The 26,632-nt window shown below is 45.7% G+C and overlaps 1 protein-coding gene across 1 annotated transcript in view; it reads left to right on the top strand.

Annotated features, from left to right (window-relative positions):
• STXBP2 (syntaxin binding protein 2) overlaps positions 1-26,632 on the top strand; it is a 326,348-nt gene that overhangs the window by 278,449 nt on the left and 21,267 nt on the right. The window contains exons 15-16 of the mRNA XM_078682512.1: positions 6,617-6,723; positions 20,634-20,735. Coding sequence (XP_078538638.1) covers positions 6,617-6,723; positions 20,634-20,735 — 209 coding nt within the window. The remainder of the gene's footprint in view (positions 1-6,616; positions 6,724-20,633; positions 20,736-26,632) is intronic.

The raw sequence follows: 26,632 nt of genomic DNA, 5'->3' as shown, positions 1-26,632 counted from the left end.
AGAACACAAAATGACAACGCTTCACGCACAGGTTCCACACCCACAATCCATGAGCAATGCACCATAGTTAAAATTGTCAAGGATGTTTGCTTATGCTTTTCTCTGACTGTTGCTTATTCCATATGTAGTTAGGAAAATGAGCCATGCACCAATGAAGTTGATCCTCACAGCGCCAACATGACTGGCATATGCTCGCTACTTCTAAAAATGTTGAAACATCCCTATAGAAAGCTACCACTATCCACAAACCGTCTCACACATGGCCAGCTGCTAGACCCCACCTCCAGGGCTCTGAATCCTGCTATTTGAAATCTGAAGTCCTAGAATTTGCTATCTATACATTTGGAAATGGTGCATGCACATTCTTAAAGAAGCCAAAAGCAGCTACAAAGCCATGTTAAATAGCTAAATGGAAGGGATTTGTCCTCTGTAGCAATTTACATACTCAGCCTTTAAAAGCTTCAGTTCAAGACATTCTATGCTGCTTGCTGCATTTACAAGAAGCCAGAAATAGCTTATTTGTCCATAAGAGTACATCTAGCTGCCATAGAAGTGTATCTACAAAACAGAGAACAGCAGTCAATATTTGAAATTCCTGCTTTCGTGTAAGGACTTAAATCCCACCTCAAATGCAACTAGAACTATTCTGGGACGTAACAATTGCTGACACAGAACTTATGGGGCCTCCATTTTAACCATTAAATTCTGGTCCACTTCAGTTCTTTTCATGGAAAGTGCTGTTCCTCATTGCAAGCCTTAAAAAAAACATTCCTCCAAGTGCACAAAGATCGCGTTGTTCTTAGAACACGTCCTTGTGTTGTCAACCGTTCTCCCCATTCCATGTCAACGAGTGTTCATTTACCTTCTTTTTCCCTCTACCAGAGTGGGTTACTCAATGGGCCTTGCCACACTTGCGATTTAATGTTAAGAGCCCTTTTGTGTTACGTTGATTGTACTAACTAAATTCTGTAGGAAAACCAAGCCGTTCTTGGTCACTTTTGGCCAGCCTCATCTGAGGAAACCAATTTCTGAACCAGGACTTTCCCAGGATGGAGTGTCATATGCATTCGTAGTTGTTACACCAAAGACACACGTGCTCTACTCTGTGCCTAGGGCATTCAGCTTGCAAAAAAGGAGCCACTATGATTTTCCAAGGCAGCTTCCTACTCACAGATATATGTAAATCTAGAACATAGTCTAATATCCATACATTCACTAAATATTTGTTTAGAGAATTTTCCACGTTTTCCACAGCTGTTCACAAGCAACTGCTTTAGAGAGATGGCTATTGTTTTTCATTCTGTGCACAGCATGTAATCTATAGCAGCACAGGCTGCAAATTGAAAACAGTTTGCAGGTTGTAGCTCTGGAGCTTCACATTCAAGCTCACAATACAGCGTGTGACAATCACAATATTATTAAACACATATTCATCTACTCATAGATTCTTATCTCTACACCTATAATCTGACCCACTGTGGTAGAACACAGTGAGGTTTAGTCTATTGAGGTGCATTGTGGGTTTCAATAGTGGTATCGTAAGTCACCTCAAAAATTGAATCTCTGAAGAAAAACAACTTACGATGTCTGCGCCCAAACCTAGATGGCTGGCGTGTTCCCAACATACGATTTACAATATTACAAGCTGTAAACTGATAGTTACATAATGTTTTCCTTATGTGAAAACCAAGTCCTTGTTTATTCCAATTGGCTGGTACCTGAAGTTGGGATGAGATGTTGATGCTCAGAACAATGCAGTTATTCAAATGTTGTAGAAGAGTTGGTTAGCTCCTTCTCTAACCTATCAAAATCAGACGGTGCTACTCTGTGTGGAAATAAGATTGAAGAAGAATCTTACCACAACTCAGTTACTCAGTGTATTCTTATAGTGAGATTCTGCTCTCAAAAGGTTTTCAAAACAAAATCTTTGTAAACCGGCCTCGATTTGGGCTCATGAGAATCAGTCTAAATTTAAAATGCTTGAACAATAAAACACAATCAGCAAGACTCATTGGAGCAAATGAAACTCCAGGGTTATCAAATAATGGACTTTAGAGCCATTATCATCAACAGTGTACTCATGGCATATGTCACAAAACTGTACAAAATTGATTGACAGTGGCGCCAAAGAATGGGAAGTTTCAGGCTGTAAAAGAGGCATGCCACCTAATATATTTTTTATCTAAATATTGTCAAACACTTTCATAGACTGTTAAGAACAGAAGTGACGAGGAGACAGTAACTGGAAGAGGTGCAGCCATAAAGGAGTGAGAGGAATTGTAGTTGAATTATTAAAGAGAGTGATGAGAACCCAACTCAAGTAATAATCACAACCGTTGTCAGGCTGCACAGTTAAAGTTACTAAATAAACCTGACCTCAGCTCCCTGCTAGCTGTAGCACAGAGCAGACAGGCGCACTGTAGAAAGAATGTGTAAAGTATTTATGCTGTACTTAAAACAGTAATAACATTGAAATTCAAAACAATAAAAGTACCAAAAGAAATAAAAAACTGAGGGTACTGGACATAGTAGAATTAGCGCCAAGAAGCATAAAGTGCCAACGATAGTAAGTTGTTGTGATAGGTCCAGACATAGGTGCAATTTGATGCTGACTGCGATGGAGCACGGGTCAGATACACCAGCCAGCCTCGACCTGGTAAAAAAATTTAAACTTTTGACTTTAGTCCCTCATGTCCCAATCTGACATAGAAGTACAGTTCTAAAGCCCCCTGCCCAGGAGAGGCACTTAGAGACTCACAAGGTGGCTGGCAGAGTCCAGTCCAGGTCCAATTGACACCGCCTTTGCTAGACAGTTGCAAGACAGGACTTCAGAGGTTGAGTCTTGTGACCCTTGGAGTCAACTTATTTCTCACTGATACTTGAGGCAAAGCAGACCCAGTCCTTTAGGGCTCTTCTCGGGTCCGCGACCGGAGGTTCAGTTCTGTTCTGATTTTCCACAGGTCCAGGAGTGTTCCAAAGTGGCTAACTGGAGAGGCCACATTAATGCCTGGCACAAAGTTGTGGTTGCAAATGACACCTTGGAACGTCCCAATCAATGGAGTAAGGTTCCTGGGGCTAACCCTATTCACTTTGTGCTTTTTCAATATTGCTTAGGTCTTCGTCCACTCTAAACTTGGGCTCTGAGGGCTGGTAGTGTGTGGGGGGAGTTTACTATTGTAAACCTAGTGTCCTCTCCCATCTGATTCCAAGATCCAGTTTAGGCAGTCCCTGAACTCGCAACAACCTCAGAGACAGAAGTCTGGTAGAACAGAAATTAGTATTCAGGAACCAGACCATGGATACACACAAATAGTTTGGGCATTTTCTTTTCCTCCTTTGGAGTGCATCTCAAATGTTTTATTTAAATCCAGCAAACCTGCCAAACAGGCTGTGACACTGTAATAATGTCAAAAGATTCCCACTGTGATTGGAGCATGACTTGCTGGGGAGACAGCAGAAGGGCCCTGCTCAAGTTTCAGTTATTTGCCTGTGACAAGGGAGTCCTCTATGAAGGGTGAACCAAGTGCATATGAAAAGACCCAGTAGACCTCTCGATCCGAATGTGACATTCAAGCAGATTTAAAAACTTAAATGTCAAAAAGTATCCTCCCAGCCCCCTTATGTATTCTGTCAGGTTCAGAGGGGTCATCTCTGCCCATTCAGGTCATCCTGTTTAGCATCTGAAAGTAATATGACACCTCATTCAGGACTATTTTAAGTGCTAATTACTGGCTGGGAAAAGTGGGAGAACAAAACACAGATTTAGCTTTCAGGTAGGACACTGGTAACATTTTAAAAGTTACTTTTCCTTAATATGTAGAACAAATTCGACTTCACAGTTGAATTGGATTTTTAACAGCTAATCAAATTAGTTGTTTATTTTTCTTCTTAGCCCCTGAGTAACAGGATAAGTATGTAATATTGTATCAGTGTTTTCCCATGGAACAGCCAAACCTGCTACAGTGAAGATAGCTTCAAGAACATTTTCACTGTAAGGACCTGTTTAATATTAAACATTCACTTGTCCTCTTTTATCTGCCATGCAACCTGCCTTCAGGGCCAATAAGGCCTACTTACAAGTGACTTATAAATATTTTTAAGGACAGTTTAGCCTTCGATGCGTTGGACGACCCCCGGCCATCCGACGTCACAGTGGGCGTGTGCGGAGGACAGCCAGGGGCCGTCCGAACCGCACATGGGTAATTTTTTTCAGCAGCACGGCAGAATGTCCGCCGCAGCGAAGAGTCTAGGCCTGATTAAGGTTTATTTTTACAGGTCAAATTTGCAATTAAAATGTGCACAGCCAGGCTACTATAGCAGGTCTGTAGTCCTGTTTACTTTCTCATTGTAGTGGATGGCACAATGGGTGCTGCCGTCCACATATGACATTTAACTTACAGACCCTTGGAACTCCTTGGCACCATATGCTAGGGACTGACGGTCACTTAAATATGCTTATCAAGAGTATACTAATTTTAATGTATTAAAAAGAGAGGCACAAGTCCTTTACTACTGGTTTGCAGGAGTAAATTGAATTCGATAGACTGCAAGAATAGGGTTCAACGAAAAGGCAAATAAAATTAGAGGTGACCCTGCTGAAAGTACAAATTTCCAACAGTAGTTGAAACCGAAACTAAGAATTAGTGATAAGTCTTCATCATTAGTAGTCATAGTTGGAAAACCCAAAATGGCAGGCTCCAACTAACGGAAAACTATATCAAACAATTTACAACAATCAGGACAGGTATCAAGAATGTGTTTGCAACATGATAGAGAGCTCATTAGTAATGAATGTATTGCGGCAAATTATATTGTGAGAATACAAGAAGTAACAATCTAGCCAGAGTTCAGGGGAAAACCTTGAACCGAAAGGAAGCACAAGTTATGTTCAGAGATCATGATTGTTCCTGCAGAAGTTACCAGTAAGAGAAAAAGAATTGCTGAGACAAATGACACACAGGAAATTAGCAATTTCCATCCTTTGGTGGAAGTGTTATGTGCATAACCAGCAGGTTTTTTTAATTGCACCCTTTAGAAGCCAATTGGTTTGACTTACAGTGGAATAATAGAAAGTACATAAAAGGTATCATGAAACCATGGTTGCTTGAAGTGTAGGGACAGCCGTGGGTGGAAATGTTAGCAAAAAAGTAGAAGAGGGTGTGGTGTCTACCTTTAATGCAGGTCTACTGCAGACCGAAGACCAATGAATTATGGACTAACATGCAATTTAAATGTAGCTGTCTGGCATTGGATAGGAAATGCAGATTAGATGCAGTGTCTTGTGGTGAGAGTTGCTTGAGGGTTGACAACAAAAGCAAAACTGTGTGGGTGCAGTAAATTAACAAGAATTCCTCTGACCCAGTGTCAAAACGTGAAACGTTTGTATAAAACTCTCAAGAGAAGTTTGCAAGTGAACAAAAAGAGTTGTGATGCAAAAAATTACATGATGCTGGTTGGTAAATAGAAACCCAGATTTCTGCTGCAAATCGCGCTCTTAAATGCAGAATTTGAAGTGTCAAAAGTGGTGAACACTGCGATTGAATGCTTATTCTGAGATTTTGTATCCATAAAATAAGGCTTATGGGCATGCATTTTTTGGTTCCTTCGTAAGATGTGGGTAGATAGTCTAATTTATTTCACTTTTTGTTTTTATTTAAACCAGAATTTAATACTCTTAATAAAAATAGGAGTCACAATATATTATTTAAAATGCATTGAGATGCATATATTTTTATTTCAACGGTCAATAAAATCAATTTATTCATACACGAATGAATTGGAAAAAGGGCAGTTCCAGGTTTTTAGGCACATGTCGCCCATTAATGGCAATTCTCCCCCAGGTAAAAAAAGAAGCAAGTGAACAAAGACCTATATTGACAGCGTTTGTTAGGTGTAAATCTAGAATTAGTTACATAGGTACAACTTCAAAAGCTACTATGGCAATATGAAAGACTCGCTGATGGATTAATTGCATAACAAGTTCCAATTGTTCGAGGGAGTGGAATGTCCTCTCCTTGCTGGTCTATTCATATCCTAAGAACCTGGCTGGACTGAGAAAGAGACATCTGATCGGTTGGCTAATTTGTTGGTGAGCCTGGATGTAGGGGGAGGAAGGGATGGGTTGACAGGACAGCCCAGTGCCCTTAAAGGTTCTACTGACAGTTCTGTCTTTAAAGACGGTGGAGAGGAAGTTGTGAGGAGAAGGGTAGTTAGTGGGGAAGGGATATGCACTAGGAGGGAGTAAGGAATAAACAGTGTTGTGGCGGGGAGAAGATATAGTGGGCTAAAGTTGAAGAAGAGGAGAAGCAAATTGTAAATATATAGATTGGGCTGGAAGGCACAACTAAGAAGTGGGCTGAGAGTGGCACAGACAGGAAGTGTGATGGGCAAAGGGCCCATGCAGTACTGGGAGCTGAACTCCTGGCTCTACTGGTACGACCCTAAATGTCGTGGCGGCGTGTGCTGTTAATCTGTCAGCACACAATATCTGATGTTTCTTCCCCCCCCCACCCCCGTGTCAACAGCAGGGCTTGCTCTTTACATAAGAAGGAGACATACATTAGGTGACTGATATCGTTTATATCGTAGCCTGATACCCTTTGTGTTTCATCTGCAGGAATCAGCGAGGAAAACCTTACCAAACTCATCCAGCATGCCAATGTTCAGCAGGACAGCAACATCATCCGCAACATGCAACTACTAGGAGTTCCTGTTGTCACTGGGGTAAGAGGTGTTCTTGCAAACTCGCACTTGTCACAACCGGCCTGTGTCACCCTCCATTATTTGTGCTCTTAGTGTGACCTTGGCTGCACATCATACTCATTAGTAACTATTCTGTTTCATACTTGCTTATCAGTATTTTGAAATGTGTTGCCATTTGAGTACATTAGGGCCCATTACCACATTGGCAGTGATCTATAGCAAGGTAACTGGGAGAAGAGTTTCCCATTCTATAGCAGTGAGAAGTTAAGAATCATGGCAGCTGCACCTAAGAAAGGGTGAAAGCAAATGTTGGGTGGAAGACTTCTGAAAGAAAAAGTCTAGAGTAACTCAGCCTCTTATGCTGAGAGTTTGAATGAATGATAACTTTGCTTATCCGTTCTAATTTAAGAATTGAGGTTTGAGGCAATTTCAGTCAAATCATAAATTTCAAATTCTTACCCGTGGATTGCAGAGAGCAGGTATTATGTGATTTACACTGTGACCTTTGATAAACTGTATTAATCTGATAGACATTTAGCCGCAGATTCCTTAACTTAGAATATCCCCCCAGGCGTCAGACTGGATACGGAAAATCTTTTTTCCCAGCAATACCTCTGCATGCCGGGAGGTGGCGTCGCCCCGCTCTGTCCAAATGTCATCCACAGAAGTGACGTCAATGGAGCCATATAAGCCCCTCCCGGCGCGCTGACGTCCGTTTTCTTTTTTTCCGCTTCCTAAAGCGGATCCGGGCAAGTAATACCTCGGGCCTGTTATAGTATATTACAGGCCTTTTCGACGCCCTTTCGCGTCCAGGAACAGTGTGTTTGATGCCCCTTGTGGGCTTCAAACCGTGCCGGTCCTGCTCGCGACAGATGTCAGCGACCGACCCTCACGATCTCTGTATATGGTGCTTGGGAGAGCACCATAACTCCGTGGAGTGCGATGTTAACAGCATGAAGCTGCTGGATGTCCACAACGGACCCCTCACGACGCAGGTCTCCTTCTCCCGCGGAGTCATCAACTCGGCGGGGCCAATCCCTGCACCATCGCAGTCATTCACCTTCCTCAGGTAAGCTTGCCCCCCCCCCTCCCTGCCGCACCTCCGGACCCACAGGTGGGGTAGTGACTCAGGTTGGGACACCGCCGGCGGGTTTACCCTCGGGTCCAACGAGTGCCCTGACTTTAACACCAGAGTCGCTGCAACATCGAGAGACGCCCCGAGGGGCATTCCACGACGTTTAGCCCTTCCATAGCGCTGCCGCACAGTCTTCAAAGGCTCCCTGCGGCATTGCTGGAGGTGGCTGCGGCGCGGTGCGCGACCTTGCTTCAGCGTACTCTCCCACAGGATTCCACCTCGGGGAATGTTGAGTCTACGCCAGTCCGACTCCGAGCGGTCGATGCCTTTTTCGGAGGTTGCCTACGCCGGCTCGACTCGGACGGTCTGGATCTTTTCGGAGGTTTCCGGATGGACTCGAGGCCTTTGCGGAGGTCGCCAACGCCGGCTCCACTCGAAGGGTCGAGGCCTCTTCGGAGGTTTCCTTCTCGACTGGAGGAGTCAAGACCTTTTCGGAGGTCGCCGATGCCGGCTCGACTCGAGGGGTCGAGAAATTTTTGGAGGTCGCAGACGCTTGCTCCATTCCGCCAGTCAGGGCCTTTTCAAAGGTCTCCAACGCCGGATCAATGTCACCTCGACGCCGATCGACGCCAGTATCGTCTCCAGCGTTAGTGGTGGAGTCATTTCACTGCCCTCCAGCGCAGGCGCCAGTGGAGCATTGGCCTACTCATCCTGCTGCTGAGCCTCTATTGAGTGGCCGGTTTAGCTTGCGTCCATCACCTACTGATGACTTGCTTTCACCTCCTCGCGGGCTCACGGAGGCTAGTGGGCGTTCGTCAGGGCTGTTTGCAGGGCTGCAGACGTTTTAAGAATGGAGCCGCCCTCAGTCTCTAGTGCTTCGGAGCCTTTGCTGGATATTCTCCACCAGGGCGCGGGGAACATGGAACCATTGTTACCTTTTGCGTAGTCATTGTTTGACATCCTTCTCGGATCGTGGGCACGGCCCTCCTCAGGGGACTCTGTGGATCGTGCTGTGGCACATCGGCCTGCTCCCACTGACCCCGCCTGTTTGAACCTCCATCCTGGAGCTGGAGGACTTGGGCTTCAAGCAGCTCTCTCTGTGACTCCTGTTCCGTTGCATCCTCCCACTCGGGAGTCTCGGTGGTTGGAGTCATATGGCTGCGATGTGTTTGCATCCGCCAGCTCGGGACTCAGGTCCCTCAACACGTTGTGTGTATTTGCTCGGGCTACAATTGCCCTTTGGGACGCTGTTGGCCGGCTCCTCACCTCCTTGCTGGGGATCTCTCATGCCGATCTGACCCGCCTAATCAGTGATGGCCATGATATGGCGCACTTCTCAATTTGGTCTGCCATGGACACCACGGACACTGTGGGTCGTACTATGGCCAGGTCGGTTGCCATACGCTGCCACACATGGTTGCGTGATGGTGTTTTCCCAGAGCATGTTCAGGAGTGGCTTAAGAAGATATACCATTTAATGGGGTCGCTCTTTTTGACGCCCATGCTGATTCTTCGGTCAGGCACCTCCTGTATAAATCTCTTTTCTGTTGCCCGTCGTGGGCCGCAGATGTTCTGGGTTGTGTGGCTGCTCGGCCGTGTTTACTTATTCTGTTACAGCTGGTTAAGCTGTGTTTACCTTTCTTTTGAGCCTCTGCCTATGAGCTTGTCTCAAGAGGGACCCTTCTTTTGTAGGGTTGTGCCTTACCCTATGTGGGTTATTTGTTGGCAATCATATTGCTACTCTTCTTTGCCCAGGAACTTTTGACACAAGCTGACTCTTCCGACTGTTGTAGGATGTCTCCTCTGGTGAGATCCATAGGATTGGTTTCTCTCCCAGGGATACCATTGGTTGTCTATGGTTGGTCCGTAATACATCCCTGCCTCCGTAGGGGGTTTTGTCAACCTGGCGTGTTCCTACAACCTCGCTGTGCACTTTTTGCCTTTCTATCGGAGGAAATGCACCCCTGGGGAGGGGGGGGGGGCTGGGTGTAGGGTCTTCCCTGGCACGGTCTCCGGTGCTTCGTGCAGGACACGGGGTCCGGTTTGTCCCTTCCTCCCTGTGCATATTACTAGTTCTCAAGGAGTGGCTCTGGTCTATGCCTTTCTGCCTCTGTGCTCCGCCCCTGATGTTTTCTGGGTGTGAGTTCTTACTCCCATTATGGCACAGGTGCTTCTTGGGTGGCATTACTCTGTGTGTATTCTTCTCGATGTTCTCCATTTTGGTAGACTGTGTCGGTCCTTGGTGGTGTAGGCTTTTGGCGCTAGGCCTCTGTCTGTGCCTACTTTCTATCCTTTATGGGCAGTCTTGTGGTCTATGTTTCCGCTGTCTCACGGGAGACCAGGATTCTTCCCCCTGCGGCTCGGGTTCTTGGGCGGACAGTCCTCCGACTCCCGTTTCTTGTGGCTTCCACCGTGGTGTGTGTTCAGGCGGTATGTCATGTTGTTTTGACCCTTGGTACTTCGTTCCTCTTGGGTTACAGAGACCGCTGCCTGGATCCTTCTTTGAAGGTCTCGGTGCATTGTTTCCTACGTTGGCACAGAACTTTCTAGTTCTGTTTTCCTTTCACCTGTGTCTGGGCGAGAGAGGTCTCACACCGTCCCTCGTCGGAGTTGGTGTCTTTACCATCCCTTGTTCATGCTCCTTAAGGTGGGTCATGGGTCTGATGCCTGTTGGCCTGGCATTGCGGTTTCCACAGTTTTTTTGTCAGCATCTTGGCGAATATGTTGAACTTGGTGGTTGTTTCGCAGACCCTCCTCCTATGGGGTATGGCTTTGGTATCTAGTCTAAGTTAAGGAATCTGCGGCTAGATGTCTCTATCAGATGGAAAAGTTACTTACCTTCGGTAACAATATGTTCGAGGCATATGAGCTGCAGATTGTACACTTAGCATTAGATCGCCACCTGGTGTTGGGCTCGGATGATTGCAGGTTGTTGTTGTCTTGGAAGAAGTCTTTGTAGTCACGAGATAGGTGACTCCTCCCTTGGACAATACTGCGCATGGGCATCGGCTCCATCCTTAGATTGTTTTTTTCCACCACTGGGTTTGGATGAAAGTTTCTCCGCTCCGGCGAGAAAGACACTTTTCAAGCACCTCGAAGCGCAAAACTTCCTCAAACTTCTAAAAACTACCTTCGGCATCGACTACAATAGTTTCAACGCCATCAGTTCCATTCCGGTCATCGACGTGGGCCGTTGGGCCTATAGACGCCGTGCAGCCTACACCTCATGGACAGAACTCCGTTCAAAAGATGCCCGGTATGTCGAGCAAAGTTTCCACATAGCGATCACCACGAGGTCTGCAACCTCTGTCTATCGCCAGAACATGACGAATCGACCTGCACAGCTTGTGCATCCTTCCGATCAAAGAAAACCCTCCGGGATCGGAGGGCCCGTCGACACGTAATGAGGAGATCAGCTCCGGAACCAGAAGATATCTTTGATGAAGAGGTCCTGCTCGTTCCCGAAGAAGATTCACCTGATGTGGTCGTTCTTTCAGGTACCTGGCTCCTAAACACTGGAACAAACTACCACTTGACCTCCGAATGGAACCTTCAGAAACTAGATTCCGTGCTAAACTCAAGACTCATCTGTTCCCAGTTATCTAATTTGCCCTTCTCCTTCTGACCTTGGCTTCATTCTTTCCATCTTCTGTCTCTTGAGATTTAATAGCAATCTAGCGCGGGGACACACTATTGTTAGTGTAGCCAGGCGCTTTAGAAATGGCTTTATTATTATTATTATCTCCAGATCGTATCAGAGGCAGACTACTAAGATGACTCCATTCCATCGGGTCAGCACGCGAGTACTACTGCCCCTGCACCACATACAGTTCCCAAACCGAAGGCAAAGGTCAGCACTCCGCTCGCTGTGCCAGTCGAGACCGAACACCCGCTTCGAAAGCCCCGCCTTCGAGCCAGGCTCCAAAGAAAACAACTAAGCCTTCTAGTGCCTCGGCACCCAGCAAGGCGCACGTGCTAGCTTTGGATTTTGGTGCCGATTCCACCTCTTCCATCGGCACCAAAATCCAAAGCTAGCTCGGCATCGAAACCAAAGGATGGCTCGGCACCAAAACAAAAAGACCTCTCGGCACCGAAGCCTAAAGAAGTATCGGCACCCAAACCGAAAGAAGTACCGGCTCCGAAGCCGTCCACCTCTAAACCTAAAAGTGTGAAGCCATCGTCCGACGCCTCGAAGCCGACGACACCAGCTCCCACACCGAAAACACCTACAGTGCCGAAGCCCACAAGGCCTGATTCCGATGTGCCCGAGCCCTCGAACCTGCCTACCAAGCCGAAAACAACACCTTCGGCACCGAAAACTACGCCAAAGGACGTTTCAACACCTCCCAAGGCTAAAGACACAAAACAACCTCGGCTGGAACCGAACAAATTGATGCCCAAGAAGGTTGTACATGAGGAGGAACTTTACTTGCCAGATCCTCGACAAAAGATCTACATCGACCCAAAAACAGGCCATGTAGAAGCTACACCTCACAAAAAGTGACCAGCAGATGCACTGCCCACACCTGTGGTTCCTGTCAAGAAATAGGACTGTGCAACATCCCCTATGCACTTTTCCTTTCCTATACCTTCTCCTCCTGTTCCTCTTCACATATCACCTCAAATCTCTCCTGCACATTCTCCACTTTTATCATCACATTCACCTCAACATGATGCTGATGAATATAGTCTGGGTGGAGGGGATGATATAGATGAGCCTTTCCCATACCACGTGGATGACATTATATGGGACTTGCCAAACCCACAAAATGCGCCTGATATTCCTGACCCGCAGTTATACCCTTCAAAACCTTCCCCTCCAGAGGATAACATTGGTTTTGGTAATTTGTTAAACAGAGCTACTGCTTACCACAAAGTCACTATGCATTCTGATGAGGCTGAGGAGTATTTTCTCTTAGATACCTTTGAACAGTCTCAACGGTCTGTTCAAATTCTTCCCAAGATTAAAGGGTTCATCAAACATGCTGCAGAGGTATTTAAAGACCCTATACACACGAGAATTTTAAACCCCAGAATTGAGAAAAAAATATAGGCCTGCACCCACAGACCCAGTCTACATTAAAGGACACCTACCATTAGATTCTTTAGTTGTGTCCAATGCTAGGAAAAGGGCAAATTCTCAAACTTCTGGCGAAGCACACCCATCCAAAGTAATTGATGCGTCAGGTAAAAGAATAGCTCCACAAGCCACTAACATATGGCGTATAGCTAATACACAAGCCCTCCTCTCTTTACGATAGGGCTCATTATGATAAATTAGAAAAACTACTTGAGCAGCTACCAGATCAGTATAAAGCTCCGGCAACTGACCTCATACACGAAGGCAAGTTAATTTCAAATGCCTCAATAAAATGTGCACTAGATGCGGCAGACACCGCATCTAGAGCTGTGAATACCAGTGTCATTCTTAGGAAACATGCGTGGCTGCGCATTTCCGGGTTTAAACAGGAAGTGTAAACTACCATTTTAAACCAACCATTTAATCAGAACCAATTATTTGGCCCAGAAGTGGACACTGCACTCGAAAAGATGAAGAAAGATACGGACACCGCCAAGTCTATGGGGGCTTTACAGTCCACACCAGCTAGAGGTTCCTATCGTCGCTCCTTCTACAGAGGAGGCTCCAAACAAACTGGAGCGGACACTACAACATCTTTCAAATCTCACACACAAGCATCCTTTAACAAGGGATATTTTAGAGGATACAGAGGCAATAATAACAAAGGAAGAGGTTGCGGTAACAACAGCAATCGATCCTCTTCCGCCACAAAACAGTGACTTCCCTCTGCTCCCCCAACAGCATTCCACTCCTGTAGGGAGCAGATTAACACAGTTCCTGCCTGTCTGGAACTCCATTACAACAGACAAGTGGGTGAGACAGATAATCCAACATGGCTACTGCCTAGAACTTACAGCAACCCCTCCACACATACCTCCCAGGCAGCATCCAATGTCTACAGACCACCTGACTTTGCTCCTACAAAAAGTTCTGTCACTTTTACAAAATGATGCCATTCAATTAGTTCCTTTGTAAGCACAGGGAACAGGGGTTTACTCGCTGTATTTTCTAATTCCCAAAAAGGATGGGACACTAAGACCAATTCTCGACCTCAGGCCCCTTAATCAGTACATACAATCAGATCATTTTCATATGATCACTCTACAACAAGTGCTCCCACTACTGCAACAAGGCGATTTCCTTTCAACACTAGACCTAAAGGACGCCTACTTTCACATTCCTATACACCCTGCTCACAGGAAGTACCTAAGGTTTGTAATACAAGGACAACACTATCAGTTCAAAGTCCTTCCATTTGGGGTAACAGCACCACGCGTGTTCACAAAGTGCTTAGCAGTAGTAGCAGCACATCTCAGAAGGCAGCAGATACATGTCTACCCTTATCTGGACGATTGGCTCATAAAAGCCAAGTCATTTAATCAATGTGTCCAACACACACATCAAACAATTCAAACGTTGCACAACTTGGGGTTCACGATCAACTACACCAAGTCGCACCTGCAGCCTTCTCATGTACACCAGTATCTAGGGGCTACAATAGACACATCTACAGCTCTAGCATAACCAAGTCCAGCAAGGATACAGAGCATTCAAGCCTTAGTCACAATCTTCCAACAACAACAATCTCTGCAAGCCAGAGTGTTCATTAGACTAATAGGCATGATGACATCTTGCATCTTCATAGTACCACACGCAAGATTGCAAATGCGCCCGTTACAAGAGTGCCTAGCACAACAGTGGAACCAGGCTCAAGGTCAACTAACAGACCTGGTGTTGGTGGACAGCCGCACGCATCGCTCTCTGCATTACAAAGGGGCGGCCGTTCCTCGAACCTGTTCCACAGTTAGTGCGCACAACAGACGCATCTCTCACAGGATGGGGAGCCCATCTCTTACATCATAAAACTCAAGGTCAATGGAACAATCAACAAAAACTGTTCCATATCAACCATCTAGAGCTGCTAGCCATATTCTTAGCACTCAAAACTTTTCAACTACAAATACAAAACAAAGCTGTCTTAATCCGGATGGACAATATGACAGCCATGTACTATATACAAAAACAGGGGGGGGGGACACACTCTCTGCAACTGTCCCAGCTCGCACAGAACAATTGGAGATGGGCCATTCCTCAAAATATACATCTGCTGGCAGAACACCTTCCAGGAGTTCACAATCAGATAGCAGATCTGTTAAGTCGGCAGTCACAACAGATTCACGAATGGGAACTACATCCACAAGTTCTTCAGCCATTCTTCCAGAGGTGGGGTCATCCACACATAGATCTGTTTGCCACCCACGAAAATGCAAAATGCCCAACCTTCGCCGCCAGGTTTCCACACCCATTGTCCAAGGGCAATGCGATATGGATGAACTGGTCAGGCAGATTTGCATACGCTTTTCCGCCTCTCCCACTGATTCCATTAGTAGTACGCTAGCTCAGACAACAGTCTCTCAAACTGATCCTGGTAGCTCCCACATGGGCACACCAACCGTGGTTCACCACACTGCTGGATCTCTCTCTATTTATTTATTTATTTATTTATTTTAAACGTTTTATATAGCGCTGGATAGACCCGGAGGTATCAGAGCGCTTTACATGAGCATCAGATCATAGTTACAGGTTACATCGTTACAAAGGTTACACAGTTCTTAGAGCATGGCAACATAGTTACTTGTAAGGTCGAGAAAAACAATAAGCACAAATACGTGAGGGGAAAAGAAGGCAAGGTGAGAGATTCAGGGGGGGTTGGAGTTGGGGAAGTAGACAGATAAAGAAGGTGGGAAAAGAGGAGGGGAGGGTGAGAGACACGGCATGGGGAGAAGAGGGGAAGGGTGACGGGGACACAAACCGGTAGACGAGTCAAGGCAACGTTCAAAGTCCAGTAAGCTGTGATCCCAAGGGAAATGGTATCCCATTCCCTATCTCTATTGCGAGAGGCTCCCTTTACGCAGTGGACTCTCTCAGAGAGGTCTCTGAGACTCCAAGGCCTACATACTGGATCCTTCCCCAAAAAGGGGAGAGGGAGTGCTTTGGCAAGGGGTGCCATACCATACCTCAAGTGTGAGTGGCTCCCATTGGCGCAGTGGACTCACTCAGCGCGTTCGCTGAGACTGCAGAGTATAAATATTGGATCTTTCCCCAACAAGGGGAGAAGGAGTGCTTAGTCAAAGGGCACAAAGGACGGGGGTAGGCAGAGTAGCAGGCAAGGGGAGATATTCAGGGGAGAGAGGATAGGGGCTAGGGAAGAGACAAATAGAGAGAGACGAAAATAAGTCTGCCTAAAGACCGACTGGGTAGGTGACGACCAAGGAGGGAATCCAAGGCCCATCTCCCCTATAGCTAAACCAAGTAGCTCCATGGGGCATCAGACAAAATAGTTCAGTCTCAAAACATTGAGAGAGGAGGGAGGGAGAGACATAAATAGAGTGAGGATGCGGTAGACGATAGCAGAGACGACAGGAAGTGCAACAATGTGGTTCAACAATATAATAGAAGAAGATCAACAAATAAACATTAAATCAAACAATCAGCAATACAATAAGGGGAGGAGTGAAAGGCAAGAGAAAGTAGTGGGGGGGTAGGGGAGGAGAGGGAGGGAGTGAGGATAAGGGAAGAGACAACCATAGAGACGAAAGGAAGTCTGTCTAAGGTTCACAGAAAAACAGGGTGGAGTCAAAGGGCAAGGGCATGTGAGGGCAGAGGACAGAAGCTGGAAAGAGTAGGAGCGGAGAGGGGGGAAGGTTGCATAAGGTTTGAACAGACAGAGGTTGTGTTTTGACAAATACAAAAGTTATTTTATATAACCTTGTGTGGAGTTCCTTTTGTGGGGTGCCTAGGATGTTGTTGCTGTTGTGTGCTGGCGCAAATGCTTTACACATTGCCTCCGAGTTTAGCCTTACTGCTCGTGCCAAGATACCAGGGGGGTGAGCAGGGGTTATCTTGGCGTGTGACTCCCTTGCCCTGACTAGAATGGTAGTTCCTGCCTAGCTTTGGCGTCAGCCTTAGCCAACCAGAAATAGCCAGTTCTAACATTGGTTCCTCTCTCTGGTTCCACATCAAAAGTTACAGCTCACACCCTCCCTGTTAACACAGAACCATGGAGAAATCAGACACCCAGACCCAAAACAACTGAATTTAGCGACCTGGCTCCTGAAGTCTTAAGTTTGGTTATCTAAACCTACCACCAGACTGTATGAATATAATTAAAGAGGCTAGGAAACCCACTACCAGAGCGTGTTATGCCGCTAAATGGAAAATATTCGCAATATATTGCAGAAACAATCAAATTGATCCCCTGGATGCTTCCATCCAGAATATCATTTGTTACCTTTTACATCTACGAAGGTCTAATTTAGCATACTCTTCCATATGCCTGCGCCTTGCAGCAATTGCAGCGTATTTACAAAACAGACAACATCTGTCTCTCTTCAGAGTGCCTGCAATCAAAGCATTCGTGGAAGGATTAAAAAGAATAATCCCACCCAGGTTGCCACCTTCTCCTTTGTGGAACCTGAACATTGTCCTTACAAGACTCATGGGACCCCCGTTCGAGCCTCTACATAAATGTGAACCGCAATTCCTAACATGGAAAACCGCTTTCCTTTTTGCTATTACCTCTTAGAAGAGTAAGTGAGATACAAGTTTTCACTATACAAGAACCATTTTTTCAAATACATCCTCACAAAGTGGTTCTTAGATCTAATCCAAAATTTCTTCCAAAGGTCATCACTCCTTTTCACTTAAATCAATTCGTAGAGTTACCTGTGTTATTCCAAAACCCAGACTCTGTAGCAGAAAGGGCTTTACACACTCTAGATGTTAAAAGTGCTCTCCTATACTATATAGATAGAACTAAATCTTTTAGAAAAACAAAACAACTGTTTGTATCTTTCTCTCCTACACACAAAGGCAATCCCATCTCTAAAGGTGGGATCGCAAGGTGGATTGTAAAGTGTATACAAATATGCTATCTAAAGGCAAAACGTACATTAACAGTTCCTCCTAGAGCACACTCCACTCGCAAGCTAGGAGCCTCTATGGCTTTCTTAGGAAACATACCCCTAGAGGACATATGCAAGGCAGCAACATGGTCTACACCGCACACCTTCACTAAACACTATTGTGTTGATGTGCAAGCCAAGTAGCAAGCTGCAGTAGGCCAGGCTGTCCTTAAAACTCTTTCAAACCACTGCAACGGATACAAGCGACCACCGCTAGGGGAAACACTGCTGTACAATCAATGCTAAGTGTACAATCTGCAGCTCATATGCCTCGAACGAAAAATGCTACTTACCAGTATGCATCTGTTAATGGCATGTAGAGCTGCAGAGTTGTACACGCCCTCCCGCCTCCCCGGGACTTGTATCCGTTCCAGTTTCATCTTACTTAGATGCATACGCATGGACATCCTTTTTTCTTTACTTATACTAACTCCATCATTTTCCATCATGGCGAAAAACAATCTAAGGATGGAGCCGATGCCCATGCGCAGTATTGTCCAAGGGAGAAGTCACCTATCTCGTGACTACAAAGACTTCTTCCAAGACAACAACAACCTGCAATCATCCGAGCCCAACACCAGGTGGCGATCTAATGCTAAGTGTACAACTCTGCAGCTCTACATACCAAGAACAGATGCATACTGGTAAGTAACATTTTCCATCTGGTAGACACAGTCTAGCCGCAGATTCCTTAACGCCCGCCGATCCTCCCCACTCTGCGAAGACATTTTCATATGGTGTCTTTCCACCTAGCCTCCCTCTTTCTGGTGGCTTTGATCTTCCGGAGGTGTGCTCTCGCACTTCACTCTGGGGTAGGGTGTGTTGTTCTATGTGGGGCCCTTCGGACTCCCCTCCGTCCTATTGTTTTGTTGGTGGCGTGCTCTTGCACCTTCCTTTGGCAGCCATCGAGCCCTTTGTCTCTCCACTCCGTCCACTTTTTAAGGTGGTTCAGGTCTATACTTTTAACTACCTTCTCATGTTTTCCTCCTGTGCTACTCATGCGTGGAGTTATTTTGTTTTTAATTTCCCCCCCCACCGCCCACACCTATGCCTCCTCCTTTCCCTGGCAGTCGGTTGGGTTGGGTTCTCTTGGTGCTACAGTTCTTCAATCTCTGGATTATGTGTGTGGTGAACTTTCTAGTGGTTGTTCACTTCTAATCCCTTGTCTTGCAACATGTTGCTTCAATATTGTGGTTCTTTTAATTTCCCTTTTGTGGTGACAAGCTGTGCCTCGCTTGTCATATCTTTTGTGCCGCTGACGTTGCCCCCTCGAGGGGGGGCACGGCTTGGCAATTTGTTGGGCCCTTGCTCTGTGGGCTCCCTTCAGCCCCTCCGGGTACGGGGTGCTTTTTCAATGATTTTATTCTTTTTTTACACATACTGTTCCTGTGTTATTTCAGTTTTTTGCACGGCTCCGCGTTCCGGCGCGGAAAAGTTTCCTGTAGAAAACTGACGTCACCATGTCGGGAGGGGCTTATATGGCTCCATTGACGTCACTTCCGTGGACGATGTCAGGACGGAGCCCGGCGACGCCACCTCCCGGTGTGCAGAGGTATTGCTGGGGAAAAAAGATTTTCCGGATCCAGTCTGGTGCCTGGGGGGATATTCTAAGTTAAGCAATCTGCGGCTAGACTGTGTCTCTACCAGATATTTAGTTACCCAAGGTAAGTAACTCTTCCTTCTCTGACCTAAGTAAGCCTTCATCCAACCAGGAGCTCTGCAAAGGACAGGCATCTTGTGGCTTATTATGGAGTAGTGAGAAGTAACGCTTCATTTGCCACATGGGTAGGTCGTCTATATTCCTCCAGCATCTCATTACCTATGAAGAGGGTTTTAATATGTAGTCACTACTTATTAGGCCTTCGGAGTTGTTCTTTCACATCTGATCATCATGAGAAAGAGCATTAATGAAAAGTGAAAATAGGGCTTTTTTACACATATAAGGGGTGTGGGTGTGTGTAAGAAGTAATGCTACCTAAAGGACACAGATAGATAACAATTACTGGGAGTTACTGTACCTCTAAAAATGGCACGTGCACATTTTGTCCACTTTGCCGAACCTTTTTTGTCTGTTCCCGTGCCTAGTAAGCCCTTGGCCTTTTTGAAAATCTTTATAAATGTTTCTGTGTGTCCAGTTAGCATTGTTTGTGAACAGTGAAGGGTGTGGTTAGGCAAGTACCATTTATAGCATACCTTCTAGAATCCACCATATAATTTCACTTTTCCCTGGCAAAGTATACATTTCAATGTTCAACACAACCTGGTAATGCCTGCTCACTTTGGGGCACCCTGGGATCTCAAAAAGACTGACACACAATTCATTCAATCCACACCTAGTGTCTTCATGGCGCAGCGTATTAAAATTGTCATGTCAATGCAATGCACAACTTTCAATCGCATGCTTCATGCAAAGGGTCATTATATGTAATGTGCATCCACACAGTATCAGCATCTCGGATCCTAAAACTGTTTTTTCATTTGCTGAATGGAGGTCATTTTAGGGGTCAGATGTGTGACGCATTTCAGCGCGTTGATGTTGACGTCACTTATTTCCTTCTACCTTAGCTTGAACCATAATATATTAACGTAGTCCACTGCACACGAGTAGCTGCATGTAGCATGGTAAGCAGTGTTTCTTCCAACATCTTAATGTATTCACTCTATCTTTCCTTTCTTCCTTTCCTTGCTTTTCAGACTTGGTAGCTCCAGGTAGGTTTGCCTCTCTCAGGGGCACACATTTCTTCTTTCCTTTCTATTCTTGCTTCTCTAGTTAGTCTGTCCAGTCTCACAGGACTTTTTCTTTCCTCCTCAGTCAAGCACCAGCATCCAAAGCAAACCTGAGCGAAGGCCTCGTCTAGAAGCTACCACATACCAGCTCTCCCGCTGGACGCCTATGCTACGCGATGTGATTGAGGTATGGGACCATTGTTTGTTGCTAAAGTGGTATGCAGAGGTGGCTGCATAGAGCACATACCTATGTATCTCCACACCAGCAGGACGTATCAGTAAGCCAGGGTTGCAGCCTAGAGTGCACCACTGAATGCCGCCCCACAGCAGTAGGGCGGAGCAGAGATGTCGCAGTGCCCCAATGTATGCTTCTCCGTGCCAGTAGAACAGAGCAGTAGGTTGCGATGGGGCATAAAGTACTACTGATTCCACCCACGCAGGAGTGTAATGTAGCAGTAAGACTTGGTGGCACAGACCACACCATGATATTCATGCCACTGAAGTGTAACAAAGTAGAAAGAAGAGCACACAACTATATGTATCGCCTCAGCCCTGCAACTGAACAGTAATCGTGGCATACAGGCACCACCCTGTGAACCAGACATCGGTTGGTCAATGCAGCGCACTTTACGGGATGCATCGCCACAGCAGTAAGAAGCTGAGGTGGTGTCAGAGTTCATCATGCTGTGGAACAAGTACTGTTTAACACAGCAATTCTTACCCTTTTGACTTCTGTGGATGCCTACTGAATCATTACCTGGATCTGGGGACACCCCACTGAGCCCTTACTAGAAACTGAGTACCCCAACTAAGGCATTTTCTACCATTTGAACCTCAAAACAGTACACAGAAATATAGAAACAAGTATACATGATGCAAATACACAAATCACTAAATATTTAATTTAATTCACAAACAAATATAGAAGAAATCTTAATTGTAATGGGTACTTTGGAACTTTTCTAAATGTGTGGTTTTTAGGTCGAGCCTGGCGTACGCAGCGCAAAACGCTGTCGCCAGCGAGGCTTATTGTTGTGGACTTGCCTCGGAAGTGGGACAGGAGATGGGCACGCGCAGAGCTTTTGGCGATTTGAGCTGGTGTACGCACACGTACAGCCACGCGCTGTGCACATCGCCTGTCCCGCTTCTGAGGCAAGTCAGCCTCCTGCAATAGCATTTTTTTAATGTTCACGCGCGCTCCACACGCCCCACTTACCGGCTCTTGTGGGGACTGCGCTCCTCCCCGGCTGTTCTCCTCGTGGCAGGGGGGCCTCTTTTCCAGTCACTGGTGCAGAAACACGTGGGACTCCGTCATGCTCACAGGAGCCCCGCAGCAGCATTCACAGAGACGGTGTGGGCTCCTGTTGGACTTCTCTCTGCAGGAGGGCTCCTTCACACAGGCTACAACACGCGGGCACCCTCAGCTCACGGGAGCCCCGGACACTGCCGCGCGCTCCTTGCCCCAGGCAAAGTTGGCCGCACGCATGCTCAGTGCGTAAGAAATGTGTTTGTGTTCCTGTGAATACGCGCGTCGCCGCTTTCAGTTTCCTTACCCCCGTCGGCTTGTTTTCTTGGTTTCTAGCCATAGAATGGAATTGGGCAGAAGGAGGAGTACGGACATGAGCATTGGCACAATCCATCCCCTAAATGCTTTGATAATTACGTTTGTTTTCAAACCAGTATTGTCACTCCAGAGACATTATTTTTATAAACATTTTTATTTTTATTACCGACTTAACTTTCACAGCTGCAGTCCTAAAGTAAACCGTGTATAAAACGTGTCTGGCTTGCCTTCGCTCAGTTGTAAGATGGATTGTAGTGCTAAAGGTTACTAGAAGTAGAATAAGTATTAATTCAGTACTTGAAGCAGTTGTGTGTTTCCGTGTGTGGTGTACAAACACGTGGAGCCTCAATCGAGGAAGATCAGCACAACGACACCTGTAGACTTACTGCTTCGAAATGAAGCAATTTCCATGAATCGTCGGGCTCTGGCATTTCCGGGAAGATGTTTAACTTCTCGTTTGTCTTGTAGGATCAGACACAGTTTTAGGGAGGGCGGTAGTCAAGTTTGCTCAGGTTTGAGTTTTATTTGCTATTACTTTTTGCGAGCGCAAAGACATCACCGACGAGAAATCACTTGGTAAACGGCCGTTTTACTAGCTCTTGCCCTAATACGTGTTAACACTGGTTCCACTTGGCAATGGCTGCCAAGGTGAAGTTTGGCTGCACAACATGGGTTATCGAGCCTTGGCTTGCAGCAGTACAACTACAATAGTACCAGTTTGTTTACTCTTCTAGGATTGCCATGGTGATTTACCATTGCGTTTACATGACAACTAAGAGGCAGAAGCTAAACTGGACATTCCGGTGGTTTTGTCTGGTCACATTGGAGAGCGTTCATTAGTGTTGCTTAAGCGCCTGCTTTGCCCATTTAGCAGTCCACTTCATGGCCAGTTTGCGACATAGTGACACAACTGCTGCACCAACCCCCTGCGCATCTTCTGCACTTCAAACGTTAAACAGGTTCGTTATGTAGTTAAGAGCAGCAACATCAGCCTTTCTACATTTTTCATTCGTAGCTTCCCCCCCACCTTTCTGACAGTTTAGCCAAAGAAATGTCAGTGGCAAGCGGCTATACATATTCTATATGCGTGTCATATCCCTGTCTCCGAGGAGAGAGGGCGGTGAAGTTCCACCTTCAGAGTCTCCACGTCTTTAGCTATTTTGAAACCATCCTCTGGTGGGCAGGGAAAGCGTCCACCATGTTCGATACGGGACTCATTAGAACGTCAGACCATTCTGTTGTGCGTGCACCCTGAGGTGACTTGAATTCGATACAAAAAACAAAACTGCATATCATTTCATTCTTTACCTCCCAGCTAATATCAAACGTCGCGTGTGTGTGTGTGTGTGTGTGTGTGTGGTTTTTTTAAAGATGTATGTGCTGTGTATTTTCGTAATAAAAGCAGCTGTGCAGCCTCTCCCCTCCCCGACCCCCCCCCCCTCCCCCTTTAGCAGTATTATTCCGGATTGAGGAACGTGATTTAACTTATCTAACTGTCCAAATGAGTCCTCTAAATTGATTTTGTAGATGGCTATTCTTAATCATGCAAAGGTGTTGTCATTTTCAGTGCATCCATTTATCGTGCAACAAGAGACTTGGTTTAAATGCTGCTTCAACCCTTCAGGACCCTGGAAGAAGGGTGACTGTCTCGCAATCCATTCTCACAGACAGTGAAATAATGGGAATGTTGAGACTTTCTTAATAATAATAATAATACTGTGATTTATTAAGCGCCACAGCTACCCCCAACACAGGGGTGTCCCGGCGCTAGAAAACACTAGGTAATTTAGGCGACAAAGGCAGGAGTGCGTATTTCTGAGTCTACAGTGCTGCTGTCCTGAAAAGCCACGTCTTCAGGGATTTTTTTAAAACAGGGTTCGGACTTGGCACTTCGCAAGGAGGCTGGGAGGGCGTTCTGCAGTACGGCTGTTTTGACCGTGAAAGCTCTTCCACCTAGCCGTGATTTCTCAAAACGCGGAGTCTGAAGCCAATTAAAAAAGTTAGAACGCAACACCCGGTTTTGTTTATAGTGGCATAGTCTTTCCTTCAGATACTTCGGGCAGTTAACGTTCAGAGGCCTTTCTTCTTGACCACAACATCATGTATAATGGAAGACGAGCTATGGCACTTATGGCCCGTGGCCTTTTGTAAAAAAGGAAAGGTTTGGCTGCTTTGCAACCCTTTTGATCTATGCACAGTAGAAGGACCATACATACATAGTGATTATGTCCAGAGTCATTTTGTTGGCCATTGAGAAGCTTGGAAGTGATTGGTTACCACATTACCCTATCCCAGTTTGCAAATGTAGAAAAGACACCTTTTCTATATCGGGGAATCCCATAGAACATACCAAATGAGTTCGGGCTTCATGCTCACATGAACACCCACACCCCCAACCACCAACACTCCCCCGCCCCCAGGCCCCCCAAACCACCTCCCCTTTCCCATTTCATACCTCCTCCACAACACCTGCTCCCTCACCAAACATGCCCCTGGTATCTGTGCGACCTGCTGCATGACGACTCACATTACCTGCTTATCCTGACAGGCACCTGGATGACTCACACATCAACACAGCTATCACCCCAGGTATAAGATCGAAAGGCAGGACAGGATTAACAGTCCCTGAGGGGTACTCTCCATCATCTACAAAGAGCACATGCAGTGCTTAGTTTCCTTGACAAACACCAACAGCAACATGGAACACCTGGCTTTCAAACTGTACATCCCCGTCAACTACACCGTGATCGGCATTCTCATATAACTCCTCCCTCTCCACTCCCTAGACACGAGCCACAATCAAAAGCACATTTGCCCTCTTGATACTCGACACCAGTACATTCATCCTCCTAGATGACCTCAACCACCACTTGGGAGACGTCACCAACCCAACAGTGCCAACTCCCCGGAGGACCCGACAAATTTTAGACTCACCCAGCGAGTGGAAGGCCACACCCATGCCACTAGATACCCATTGGACCCCAGCTTCACCAGCCTCAGATAAAACCCAGTGGACAAGCCCACACCCATCAACTGTTTCTACCATGCCGTTGTTCGCTTCTACATAGCTTACCCTCACCACCACAGGAATGCCATCGCCAGATCTTAATGATGTCACTGGAAAAAGATCTTTGAACAAAGCTGGTTCTCAGTGTTTTTATATCACCGACCACAGCACCTCAACAACCTCCACAGAGCCATTTCCAACTTCAATGCCGGGATCACCTCCTTCTCAGGCACTCTGGCCCCACTAAAGACCACCAATACGTCTCGCATTTACGCAAGTTTGAGCTATTCGCATTATAAATGACAATGTCTTTTATTTATGTTTTGGTTTTTAAAACAAATAAAAGGCATTGTCATTTGCAATGCTAATAGCTTAAACTCTCGCAAATGCGAGACCTATTGCATTGCAAATGCTTGTTAAATTCTGGATTGTAGCATATCAATTTGTCTTTTTGCTCTGAATGCATGCGCTTTTTTTTTTTGCCATTTCATTCGAGCCACCCATTGTCCATTCTATATTCGAACTGCTGTACTTGTGCTGCTCCCACAAATCTAGCTAATGATACCTACTTAACATTTAACATCCAATTTTAAATTCCTTCACTTTTAACATCCAATTTTAAATTCCTTCACATCTACAGAACGTTTTGAAATTTTCAGTGTTACATTTTGCTTCATTATTCATATATATTTTAATATCTACTAGTATTATTTAATTTTTTCAGCAGTCATTGACCCCCTGAGTAGGCGCCGTAGACCTCTGAGGGTCCACATTCCACAGTTTAAGAACCGCTGGTTTAACTTAGTCTAACATAGTCTTTAAACTTGATAGCAGACACATTAGGCAAGTTATGTTGTGCCTAATCCTTTCCACTTGCTTACATATTTTGCTAAAAATTAACTATTCCTTATAAAAAAGTTAACAGTGCATGGCTCCTTGCCAGTGCCATTAAATTTGCACACACGTAGCAAAAAAACGTGTCCAATGATCCTTACAAGGATTCAGAGTGAGAACCTGCCCTGTAGTAAAATGGTGAAAAGGCAGTGGTTGTTTCAGGAAGATCACTATAAATTGCTGGCTTTCATCAATGCACAGAAGAGGTTTACATTGTCTTTACTTAGTTGTATTTCTGCTCCCCGGAGATGATGTTGTTCGATCCTATCACTCTAATGGTTGCACTTTCAGTTCAATGTTTACATCAGTCGAGGGTTCCTAATGTGTGCTGAAACAGTGAATTAAATCCAAGTTGTGCCCTCTCAAAAATTGTGCTCCTTTTCTAGAACTATACCAAGTTGATTAACACCACTGGGGAATGAATGCACATATGCTTCCCCTTCGCTCAAATGTTTGCAAACATTCATTCATTTTTATAGTTCATTCATTTTTATAGTTCATTCATGATTTGCCCTTCAAGGACCACATACACTATCTTTGCCAGTTAATATATCTCAATTTAGTGGGGTATTAAAATGTATTGCCAAATGTTCTTTGTTTAATTCAACTTGGGGGTTAT

The sequence above is a fragment of the Lissotriton helveticus genome, chromosome 1_1, assembly GCF_964261635.1.
Source record: "Lissotriton helveticus chromosome 1_1, aLisHel1.1, whole genome shotgun sequence".
Lineage (NCBI taxonomy): Eukaryota > Metazoa > Chordata > Amphibia > Caudata > Salamandridae > Lissotriton > Lissotriton helveticus.
Note: the sequence above shows the minus strand (reverse complement) of the source record. Positions and strands in the feature narration are given on the sequence as shown.